The sequence below is a fragment of the Muscardinus avellanarius genome (assembly GCF_963383645.1).
Source record: "Muscardinus avellanarius genome assembly, chromosome: 3".
NCBI lineage: Eukaryota > Metazoa > Chordata > Mammalia > Rodentia > Gliridae > Muscardinus > Muscardinus avellanarius.
Genome location: NC_137788.1, coordinates 52,831,558 through 52,843,872, shown reverse-complemented (window position 1 = coordinate 52,843,872; position 12,315 = coordinate 52,831,558). Strand labels below are relative to the sequence as shown.

At 35.8% G+C, this 12,315-nt stretch overlaps 1 protein-coding gene across 1 annotated transcript in view; it reads right to left on the bottom strand.

Annotated features, from left to right (window-relative positions):
- The window catches only part of NFIA (nuclear factor I A), a gene marked incomplete at both ends in the record, with an annotated part of 386,945 nt that overhangs the window by 184,027 nt on the left and 190,603 nt on the right, over positions 1-12,315 (bottom strand). Inside the window, one exon of the mRNA XM_080692591.1 lies at positions 4,264-4,329. Within this exon, the coding sequence (XP_080548717.1) occupies positions 4,264-4,329 (66 nt within the window). The remainder of the gene's footprint in view (positions 1-4,263; positions 4,330-12,315) is intronic.

Sequence of the window (12,315 nt, the reverse complement as noted above, 5' to 3'; positions counted from 1 at the left end):
AACAAATAAGGCTTAAAACCCTTCATTGCTCTTAAAAAGTTAGAGGTCAGGTTTTAGCAATATGTATAACAATTAAATGAATGATTCCAGTAATAGGTGGAAACTTTATTTGAAGTGCATTCCTTATGATAAATAAGCAAAAACTAATATGGTCGTACTCATACTCTGACAACACCTGCTCATGGGGGAAGTATAACTTGGTCTACTATGCCCACTAGTATCTCACCTCTAGCTTTGGCTTCCAGAAGCTACTAGTCACATCTGTGTATGTATGGCCAGGTGTATGTGTATAGTCTTCTTGTACTGAGTTAGATTTTCAGATTTTTTTTTTAAATCTTAAAAACCTTTTAGTAACTAAACATTGAACAGATACAAAAGATAGTTGGGGATAATGACAATACATTCATTTATTTACTAATTTCATTCATTAAGAAGATAAGTGACAGGTACTATCTAAATCCAAGGCAAAGAGCTAGATAATGTGCAAGATTTTTACAAAGAGGAGATTTTCATGAATCCTATTCTTAATGAGTTTATAAGCCAGATCCTACTTGGTGTTAAAAGCAAAAGCAAAAGCAAAACAAACAAAAAAACACCCTCAGCTGGTATTAGACTAGGCAGCCCCTTCTTTCTAAAATCTCTGTTTTAAAGGCACACTGAGATTTGATGAACTCTGAAGCAGTCTTCTGTAGTTTTCTGGTTCTCAAAGTCCTAGGAGAGGAACAGAAAGTGAGGGCAAAACTCAACAGTAAGGTAGATGTGCGACTGTGGGCACTGTGGGGATTTAAGAGGGAAATTTATGACTTGACATTGCAGAGCACAGCAGATATCTACAAAAGATGTCTCTAAAGGTATTGGTTCATTTCTGGCACCGTCCTCTTCCACACCAAGGCTCCCAGCTTTTGACTTCTTGAATCTGCTTACTCATTATATTTATGACAAGCCTTAACTGGACGGTGGTCATGGCCACAACTGGGTCCTTATCATGAATCAGCCAATAGGCTAGTTCCTATGCATATTTCCCTTTCCATACTCAGGAGGTGGGTTCCTTTACTATTTCTATTCTACATACAGGAAAACTTAGACTAGGTAAAAGCTCACTGGTCTACACGACTCCAGAGGCAGAGTTTTTAACCAATATATTATATCAATTTAGAGTTCAGAGATTCTCACTTATCTTTGGACTTCAGATCATTCTTTCAAAATTTCCATCTAATGTCCCGAGTGGAAAAAGATCTGTTTTCTTTTTGAGTAGAGTCTTAATGGAACACAAGTAAAGAAAGCAAAAATTCCACAGAGAAAAGCAGACTTGGTTGGACAGGGGAGAAACAGCTGCGTCCACTTTAGGTAAAGTTACAGGGCCTGGTTTACAGTTTTGGATGAAACAGCATGTTACCATTTGTCTATTCATTCTCCATGGTTTTACTAGGTGACTAGCATTCGTTTCCCATTACCTTTCTCAAGAGCTAGGGTAAAAAGAATATTTTCCCTTCCTTCTTTGTATTTATGGAAAAGGAGTAATGAGTTCCCACTTCATCTGAAGAGCTGAGATTATCCATCCAGCATGATTCCAAAACTTCATAGAGCTTTGGTGATACTATGAGTTCCCTCTTGCAAAACAAAACAGATACCTTCCGAGCCTTGTCTTCATAACTTGGGGTAACGAAGACGAGGCTACACAGGCTTGTTTGGAACAACACACGAGAGCAAAACGGCGCCTACTGCATGCAAGTGCCTTGCCCTGACATCCCCCTTTGTTCCCTTTAGGGACTTCCTATCCTTAAAAAAAATTTCTTCTCCAATAACCTCACCTGAGGTTAACTAAGGGCAGATGGAGAAAAGTAAGTATACTGATGTTTCCTCAACTGGGTTGTCCAAGATAAGGCAGTTTCTACTTCTTTTTCTCTGAAATGAATGAAAACTTATATGGTAGTAATTTGTTGCCAGGCGTGGTGGCGCACGCTTGTAATCCCCGCGCTTGGGAGGCAGAGACAAGAGGATCGCGCAATTTCGAAGCCAGCTGCGTGCGCTGGCTTAGGAGACCCTGTTTCCAAATAAAAATGTAAAAATAGGTCTGGGAGTATAGCCCGGAGGTAGAAGGGCTTCCAGGAACCCCAGTACCACCAAATAAATAAATAAATAAATAAATAAATAAATAAATAAATAAAAGAAAAAGAAAAAAGAAATTTGTTACTTTAATATCATTATATATATATATATATATATATATTTTTTTTTTTTTTTTTTTTTTTTTTTTTTTAACTTGAGTGATCTCCCCTGAATGGTAGTGTGAACCCTTGAGGTAGCACCAAGTGATATGGGATTAAAAGCAAACTTGGCTAGTATCTCCATGCCTCTGGCCGAAAAAAATCCAGGCTCTATCTTGGTAGCTTTTTTGGAATGGAAACACACAATATCGATATTGCAGGCAGCTCCAGAAAGACATGCCAGGCCTCTCCTGCTCTCAATTTATATTTGCATGTGAACAGCTTGTCGGCCATTTTATGAAGACAGATGAATCACAGGCCTGCTAGAGGGGTAGCCAGACCTAAATACATGAACCACACACCCCTACAGCCTGAAATATTCTTCAGATGAAAATCAAATATGTATCTCTGCATGCACCTTCATGAAGATTATGTACAAATACAATAAGTGAAAAAATGAAACATTTAAGGCATCATCCATAAGTCAAGTGGAAAATAAAGAAGGAAACTAGTCTATAAATAATGCTCTTGAAAATGCCAACAAAAATAATATGTAGCTGTTTATAACACTGAAAACAAACCTTTAGAGGTCTTCCCCGCTCATTTAAAAAAAAAAAAAAAACACCTGACTGCTTTAAAAATCAAGTGTGATAAAGATAATATCACCAAAATACCAGGATGTGGAGAGGAATAGTCAGTTCAGACTTAATGCTAGAGCCCAGAAATGTAATGAAGAATTTCACAGGCTTAGGAAACAAATTCTGAAAGCTGGTGGTAGATATCTAATGTGATAAGCGCATCCTCCATACCCCACCCCAATGTCAACACAATTTAGTTTACCCGGCTTTTCCAAAAGATCAGATAGAGATAAAAATGGGAAAATGTTCAGAACAACAAAAGAAAGATAAACACAAGGAATGAAATAATTCAAGGTAGGAAAGAAACAAAGTACTATAGAATTATATAGATAAGAAAAAGGATAAGAATTATATGATATACTGCCAGCAGTTTTTAGTATAAACTATGAAAAATGGTATGATAAGCACATTATATATATTATCTTATTTAATTCTTCCACAGGTAGACAGTATTATCCTATTTTAGAGAAATAAATCAATACCCTGAGAGACTAAATAATCTACTTAATATCACAGAGGTAAGAAAACATTTTGGAATTTTATGAGATGTTATCTGTGAAAGTACCTAATGTAATGTTTAGCATATGAGAGGGACTGCTAGTCCATTACTCTGTTTTTTTTTTTTTAAACTGATGGTTTTACTTAATCTAAAATTTGAATCTATGGCAATCTTTTTCATAGTTGGAGTGCATTCCCCAAATGGTATTTTTCAAGATGCGATTACATTCATATACAAACTGTGCATTCTATTTTAATAAAGTTTCTGCAACATAAAGTTTATATGTTTATGCAATTGGGAAATTTGATGCTTTCCTCACAGTTTTATTTTAGACAATTTAAAGTGAAAAAAATCCTTTAAAGGTAGAGATGGTTTTCTTAACACAATTAGCTAAGAGCTGAAGTCCTAAAAGGCTTCAAAAATACTTGTCCATAGCAGAGCAGGCTTAGGGTGTAACTCAGAGGTAAAATGCCCTGGATTCACACCCCAGTACTGCAAATAAAACAACAACAAAACCATGCTCATGAATGACCTTAAATCACTATTAAAGATCATGGGACATTTGCCACTTTAAAAAATAAGGAACTAAAATGACATGAAAGAGTCATAGTTGCTCCTTTGTGCTATGAAAGAATCTGATATGGTAAGTCAGCTTCTACTCTCTTGAGAATTTTGGTCCTCATGAACACCCTGATAGTGTCTTGAAATTGGTGGTGGGGAGGGGGGTCGAGGATACTAGGATGATCCAGAGAACAAACAATTTTCCCTTGTCAAAGAAATCTGAGATTTCTCTTTGAATCCTTAAAGTTGTTCCTAATGTGGCCAGTCCTCCGGGCAGACCCCAGTATTCATGTGCTGGGGTTGGCTGCTGGCCACTGTGGACTCGGCTGCAGCAGCTACAGTCCCACACTAAACTTACCGTTTTCTGGCTGGTCCTTAATGTCAGCATCACTTGGCTGGCTGGGACTTTCAGACTGACTTGAATCTGAAAAACATAAAAATACAGCCAAAAATTATAGGGTCTGCGAGGCAAAGTGGATCAGTGGTGCCAGACTTTCTCAAAAGGGTCAGCCTATAAACTAAGAATGAGAACACTAGAGAAACCACACGATGGTGAATTAAAAAAAAAAAAAAAAAAGCAAAGGTGGAAAGAGAAGGTGGCCGGGGCAGGAGTCTGTTTCTGAGAGAGGACAGCTCAGCTTCCCTTCCACTTCCAGTGAGTGGCCTTTACTTGGTGCCAGATCAGAACTCCATGCTCACCAGAAACCTCTCTCTTATAGGGAGACTATTTCCCAATTGCTCCTCTCCACTATTTATATCCTGGAGTCTGATAAAGACTTCATCCTTCATTACACACATCTGAAGCTTGATTCAGAACATAATAAAGTGTCAAAACATATTTTGAAACTGGTTATAAAAGCAACCCAAACAACAGTAACAAGCTCTGTTGATATTTAGCTCTGTGTTGCAGCAACAGATTATACAGGCTAACACCACTCAATACCAGAGCTCTTAATATTCTAGCATATGTACTTGGAAGAACTGGCTAACTCAAAGAAAGCATTCTGAAAGCACTAGTTCCCTCCACTGCAGACACAGTGCCTTCTATTACACTGATGTGTTTGGGAGATGTCAAAGGGATTTATTAGAAGAGACGGGCTCTTGCACACCTTTATAAAATTAAATTGATTTCTCCTTTCATAACCAGATTTTTGAACTAAAAAATTAAATTAATTTCTAAATAGGATAACTTAAAATAGTAACATTTAATTTTAAAATTAGTTAAAATTAAATCAGAAAAACTACACAGAACTAGAGGCAAGCACATTTTCATAGGAGGAAAAAAATCAGGAAACAATGCATCAAGAAAATTTTTTGATGTAATGTGTTTTCTGAGACTTAAAATGGTTTAAAAGCAAATAAACACACAAATTCTTTTAAAAATATTTCAAACCCTCCATATTTGTGGAAAGGTCGAATAGGAACTTTACCTTGACTCTACAGGGTTAGAATTAGCTATTTAAAATTTTGACCACATTTTTACAAGAAGTTCAATGCACGATCAAAAGTTCATGACATTTAACTAAGATAAGACTTAAAGTATTGCTTCTATTCTAACAAACTTATGGCATCACCATTCTTTTCCTTGGGGATAGTGTAAAAAGAAATATTGCTAATAGTGACTTTAGGTTGAGAAATACTAGTTTATTACCTTAAAAGACTGCTTTTAAGTAAATGAAGATTTCAATTATAGGAAAGTACTATGAAAAAATCTACTTTGAAATTTCCACATAATCTTAATCTAGGTGACTGTAACAAAAAAAAAAAAGTTGATTCAAAGGTTCAAGTTACCCAAATAATGTAAAAAGGTGAATTTTTATTTGTTCTGGCAAAGTGACAGCTTTTATCATCTTGTGAAAATTGCAGTAGGAAAGACAAAAATCATGATAGAGCAAAAAGTTTAGACAAATTTGTCAGAATAAACTACAAAATTAAGTACAATGCCTGTACTAAAATTTGGGGAATGCAAATAAATTTATATTGCAATCATATTTGAAATTTTAACTACAAAAATTATTTTTATATTTAGAACATACAGTTTAAAAACACAGCACAATTTCTTTCTCTTTTTCTAAGGAAAGATTCAACAATTTTGCCATGACAAATTAAATATTTGGGGAAATAATTCATCATGTTTTAGGAGAGTCATTCTTCCATTATTTTTGTTCTAGAAAATCTGAAAGTATTATTATCTATGCCTAAAATTAAAGTAAAATATCTACTTTTGTTTTATGAAAAGTCAAATTTCTTTTTAATCTTATCCCAAAACAGGTAACATAAAATTTTGCCAGACATGACATTTTCTTTTAAATAATACTAGTGAATTTAATTCTCTATTTTCTATCTTAGCTGACAGATTTAATTCTCTATTTTCTATCTTAGCTGACAGTCTACTTCTAGGTGTAAAATCTTTACAAATAATTGCTTCTCCATGAATGAATAAAAAATACTTTTACCTTAATTAATTTAGATATACAATAGCCAATGACTTTTTAATATTTATTTACTTGTGTTGAGGCAAAAGGGATAGAGAACCAAAATCATTTTTAACCCGAAAGTGGACTTCTTTGTTCTTTTCACTTTTCATTTACATTTAGTTTGCCAACCGACCTTTTCAGAAATAGAACATAATTATAGAAAACATGAACAGCAATAAAAGATGAATGTCAGGTAGGTTCAAAGTTAGTTTAGAATTCCAAGCCACAGAAAAACAAGCAAACCAACAGCAAAGGACTGGGTGGCAAGAAAATGCTGAGAGTTGGTGTACAAGGGGCGGCTGCGGCTTTCGTGAAAGCTCTGATTGAAACACTGGGAAGGCATTTGGCCAAACTGAAACCCGAAGGATTTTTTTTTTTTTTTTCAAGAGCTGGGGACATGGCTTTCCACGAAAGGGTTGTATACTAAAATATCCCATCCTGATAAGGGACAGGCAGAGCCAAACATCTTCAGAAGAAAATCTAAATGATCTAAAAAATCTCAGTAATTTTTTTTTAATCCTGGCCTTTGAATACTATTTCTTTTCGGAACCAGGAAAGAGCAAAATTATCAGGTCCTCTGCTGTTCTACACTGAGGACGAATGCATGGGCACTTTTTCTGGAATTGCAAAAGGTCGCTGATGCTCTTAAGTACAGAACCAATCAGATGACCAGAATTACAAATTAATTTCTACCCATACATAATTGATACAAATGTAAGATCACCTTCTTAAGCATTTGCATTAAAATACTACCAAGGTTAACAGTTAGTTTACTTTTTTTTTCATATTTTGGGGTAGAAACCTGTCAGAAGCCAAGGTAACTTTATGTCTCATTTTGGTTAAGTATGTGAGGATGGTTGATTCCTACCACCTGAGATAATTAGAGGCCCCAGAAAATAAATCAAACTTCATAGAACTGGACGCCCCTCTTGTACCCAAGCCCAACATGACAACAAATCCAGATCTGTATTTTACAATTAAGAGAATATTACTTAAAGTATGTTTAAATTATGGAGTTGGAAATGGCTAATGTGAGGAAGTACATTAACGTTATCAATTTTTTCTTTCTTCCCCATCTAGGGATTTGCTTTTTGTTTAAAGAAACTTAGACTTCAATCTAACCTTGAAAAGCAATGTTTCTTTTGGTGTTTTAAAAATTTATGAGAAGAAATTTAAACTTAAAATAGACAGGGTTTGCATATAGGAGGCTGGGTTAAGACTTCTTAATTGTTCTGGTAGCCATCCATAGATGTATTTTTATGGTGCCTGAGCTATATTGCCAGAGTACTCAGACAAAGATAGTTTACTATCAATATAATCACTAGGGAAAAGGAACAAAATAAATCCTATGGTCTACCTATTAGTCTCCGGCCCCTAAGCTTGTGCCATGTAAGAACAGACACCTTGTATTGGGTTTGCTCCGTGGGTCATAATCAGTGCTCCCCACACTTAGCTCTGCTCTCCTTCAGAAAGAAATCTCGCCAAGCACTTCTTTCAGCAAAACAAGGAATAACAAAACAAAACACATAAATGTGGTAAAACTGATGAGGCAAACATACAGGCACCACTTCCTGGTCTTTTATGTTTTTTAAGCAAGAAGCAAAGATGGAATGTTGCTAAATCTTCCCTGTCCTTGACCTAAAATTAAACACTTCCTCCTCTGCAGCCCATCTTTTCTGGCACACATGCCTCTCACGGTGGGGCTGATACAGGCCCAATAGAGCAATTTTAAATGATCTCCTATGAGAATTTGAGCTCCTAAACAAAAGAGCTCCTTCCTCCTCTTCTCTTGCCCCCAGTTCCTTCAGTAGGGTGCCTGACCCAGACACAGAGTTCAGTAACCACTAAACAGATGAATTTTCCATCATTGCTCTACTTCCTGACAACACTGCTGGCAACTCAGAGCCACTGAAAAATATACTGAGCTCACACGGAGGGGGCAAGATGTCCTGACAAAGTGAAAAAGGCCTTTATCTCAGCCCCCCCACCCCAACTTCTTGAGGGCTGGTAAGGGGAAGGGAGGTACAACCCTCCGGTTCCTGATGATCTGAAAATCTAGCACGGTGTTTAGAAGTTGCAGACAGTTGTTTCCTATGACCCGCTGGCCCACAAACCACACAGGCATAGCCAAGGACAGTGTTTGATACACAAGAGGCCCTGTAGAAATGTGTCCAGGCTAAAGTGACGAATGACAGGACTATTCCATGCGTTCAAAAGAATCAAAGGTTAGAGAAACCCACATCTCCAGATGTCTACAGAGTGCTTCAGAATCCGAACAACTGCTATTATGAATAGCAGACAGTTTGTGGTGAGAGATCCTTCCCTCCCTAAAACACACCAGTTCAATTCCTACTCAGTCACTCAGTCACCTACGGGCCATAGGGTAAAAATTCTAGATAATTTAGTTTAAGTTTCAGGCCCCCCTATGCATAATGATTGGGCTAGAGATAAGATCTGAAAAGCCTTTGTCTGAATTTTGTGTTCTGTTTTAAATCTCCCACAATAAAAGGCAATATGAAAAAAACCAGAGGACACCAGACACAAAAAAAATGAGTGAGCCAAGTGAAAGAAAGTTAAAAATTTCCCCAATAAAATTAAAATTGTTTGTAGTTTAAAAAAAGAAAAGGCAAAAACAGGAACGAATGCTTTCTTAACAAATAAATGAAGAGTTAGGAGAATTCCTGGTGTAGAAGAAAATAAGGAACAAGAGTAATTCTGCTCTGACTGTAATAAACAAAGTTACCCTCTGCAATTGTAGCCCTTGAAGATGTTCAAAATTTGGGTAAGTTTTTGTTTTTTATGGTTTGGGAAAGTGAGTACTTTGGAATAAAGTCAGGTTAAAGAACTTATTTTTCCTATACCAATGAAGCTTTAATAGAAAAATGATTTCTTATTGGAAGAATAAAGTTTAGAATTATTCTATTTTGATCATCTAGTATAGTAACATGTTTAGTAGTCAGAAAATCTAGAAAGTCAAAGGCTATTAGGATCTTCATTTTGTTTATTAGTTTCATAGTTGTCATTATTAAAGAAATTATCAATGTAATATTTATAATAGTTAGAAATATTTTCTATTTTTCCAACATGACCATGAACCTAAAGATTAAAGTAAGAATATATGAAATACCTTATTTGAGAACATAAAATGTGAGTGTACAGGTATACATATGTATATACAAATTGTAGCTCAAATGTAAACATTGAATACAACACCATCAGCTAAATACAACATTCTCCACATGGTCCAGTGAAGAAAAAACAGAAATATATAATATCATCATTGAGTCTAGACCTCTGAAAATATGTAATTACTATTAGCATTTCCAGAGAATGGATAAAATCCTTTATGCACAGTGAATAACCAAACCATTATTTCAGGTCAATTAATGTACATAACTGTGGGCTACCTAATGAAAAATTAACATACAATGACCCAGTTCTTAAAGCAGATCAATTATGAGGTGAGTTACACCCTGTAAGTTTTCTTATGCTTCAAAAATGGAAAACACTCCATGATTCTTTAAATGGAAAGTCTTATCTTTACATTCAAAATACAAAATTTGATCTCTCTATCACATTCCCAGCAAGCTAGAACTGTGTGTTTTGTGTGAGAACCTCAGGAAAGTATGCAGAGCAAGTCCTTCTTTATCCAAAGCACTGGGGGATGTAGTGGAGTAAACCCTAGCCCCAGAACTAGTTTGTGCTCCTGGGATTAGAAGGAGAAGGAAGGGTGTGTTCATAAGCCACTTGGAAGGGGTCCACCAGACCACCCAGGGACTACCAGCTGCTCTGGAGATCCACCTCTTGGCCCTGCCTGTGTATGGCATTTATCGGTCTATTAAAGATTGTTATATAATCTAGGTTACTACCATTTTCTTTCTCGAAACTTTCCTCTTTGTAAAGTCTTTCAGAGCAAGAAATTGTTGAAATATTAAATTTGTAGGGATTCGAATTTTTTTGGCATTAATGCTGATATTCAAGGCCCATCTGTTTAGTTGAGACTGTGTATGACGACGGGACTGTTTAGGTTGAAGAGTGACTCAACTGTCTCATCACCTACTCCTCAACGTGTTATTTTTCTATGTGCACAGGGAGACTGCAGAATGATACACAGCTTTAACACATTGAGGAAAGAAATTCAACCGTGTAGCTATTGTGAGATGATAGTGAGGGACAAATCATTTCTGAGCTTTAAAAATTATGAATTCAGTCACTCTGACAGTAATGACAAAATGACTCAGTCCTTAAACCTTCTTGACATCGGCCTAACTTCAAGGAGTGATGAGCTTTGTCAGTGACGTGGTAAGTGAAGTCAATGTTGGTGATAAAAGATGCGCAAGCATGACATTTTTGACTAATTTATCACTTCTCACAGTGTCTTTGACAAGGCCCTATGACAAAAAATGTTTAGGTAATCCTTTTGAATTTTGTTTTTCCAAAAGAGAAGCTGGGTCGACATGTGACAGTGAATTTTGTTTATTAATTTAGAACTCAAGTTACCCAGTCAAGTTGGTCACCTATCTACAGCCATGTACACAAAGCCTTGCAAAAAGAACCTTTACTGTAAGATTGTCACATATAAGAACTGTGCTCAGTTTCCCCTTTTAGTTACTTTTTAAAAACCAAAATTAATTATAGCACTAGAGTCTTGGAGTTCTTATGTCTACTTGAAAATTACCCATCTCGATAAGGTAGAAGATGTTCCCATATACTTTCCTGCTATAAAACGAATGCATCAAATGAATATGAAACATAATTTGGTTTTAATTTATGTGTATTGTTTTCCTGTATCAGTATGTCTATGAAGTAATTTATAAAGTAATAAAATACCCCTTACTGAGAGTTACCATGCTATTTAAGTTCAGGGAGCAACCAAAATATTAACTTTCTTGCATTTCTTATATTTCAGTACTGAAAGGAGTATGAAATAGTAAAAGACTGTCCTAAAATTTTCAGCTGTATAATATAGCTGTTCTAGATCTCAGTTTTTTTCATCTGTAAAATGAGGATACAATGATCATTTTGCCTGACTTAACAAGATCATTACATGGATCAAATAAAATAGCATAGGAGAAACTTGTTTTGAAATTTATAAACTGCCACAACAAAAGAAAGTATTTTTTTTTTTAATCTCTGTTGTACATGCCCTCTAATCCAAACAAGTTTTTGGTTTGTTTTTAAAAATCGACCCCAACTCACAATGATGTGATTCTGGTATGAAACTCAGCCATCACAGACCTGGCTTTAAAGAAAAGGTCCTTAATTCCCATATACTGGGAAAGAGATTATCTTTGATAATGGAAATGTAAATTTCAGCTTGCCTTGTTTATTCCAGACAGACATTTGTGTGTTAAGTCTGTTTATCAGGCAACACTTTGTCTAAGCCAGGAAGTAGTCAGTCTTTGTAACAAGATGTATGCAAATGGATTTCCCATGAGTTTTTGCAGTAAACTGAGGGGGGGGGGGTTGCGTGTGATAATTCCTTGTTATTTTACTAGCAAGAAGCTACCTTAAAAGTAGAATAGAATAGAGAACTCTGAGCTAGACCATGCTGATGAGCTTAAATGAGTCTAAACATGTGCTCACAGTCTGTTGCTCTTTATTCTAGGCAGACTTGCTGCATTACATCTGTTTATCAGACAACACTGTCTGGATATTCAGGCTTTGGAACCTGTGTGAAAATGAGTGGTGACCATAATCCCATGAAATAACCTGTCTATGGCAAAACTCCAAAATTCCTACCACTTTAAGAATAGAACCATTGGAAGTTCCCACAAAACCTTGGAAACTTTTAAAAAAATGTACATCCAACACTAACTTTTGCCCTCTTTTCTATCTTAAAAAATTTTTCTATATTCATTGGATTCCCTAACGATATGACAGATTCCTAAACCAATGGTGGACGTCATATCATCCAAACTGAACTGATAAAT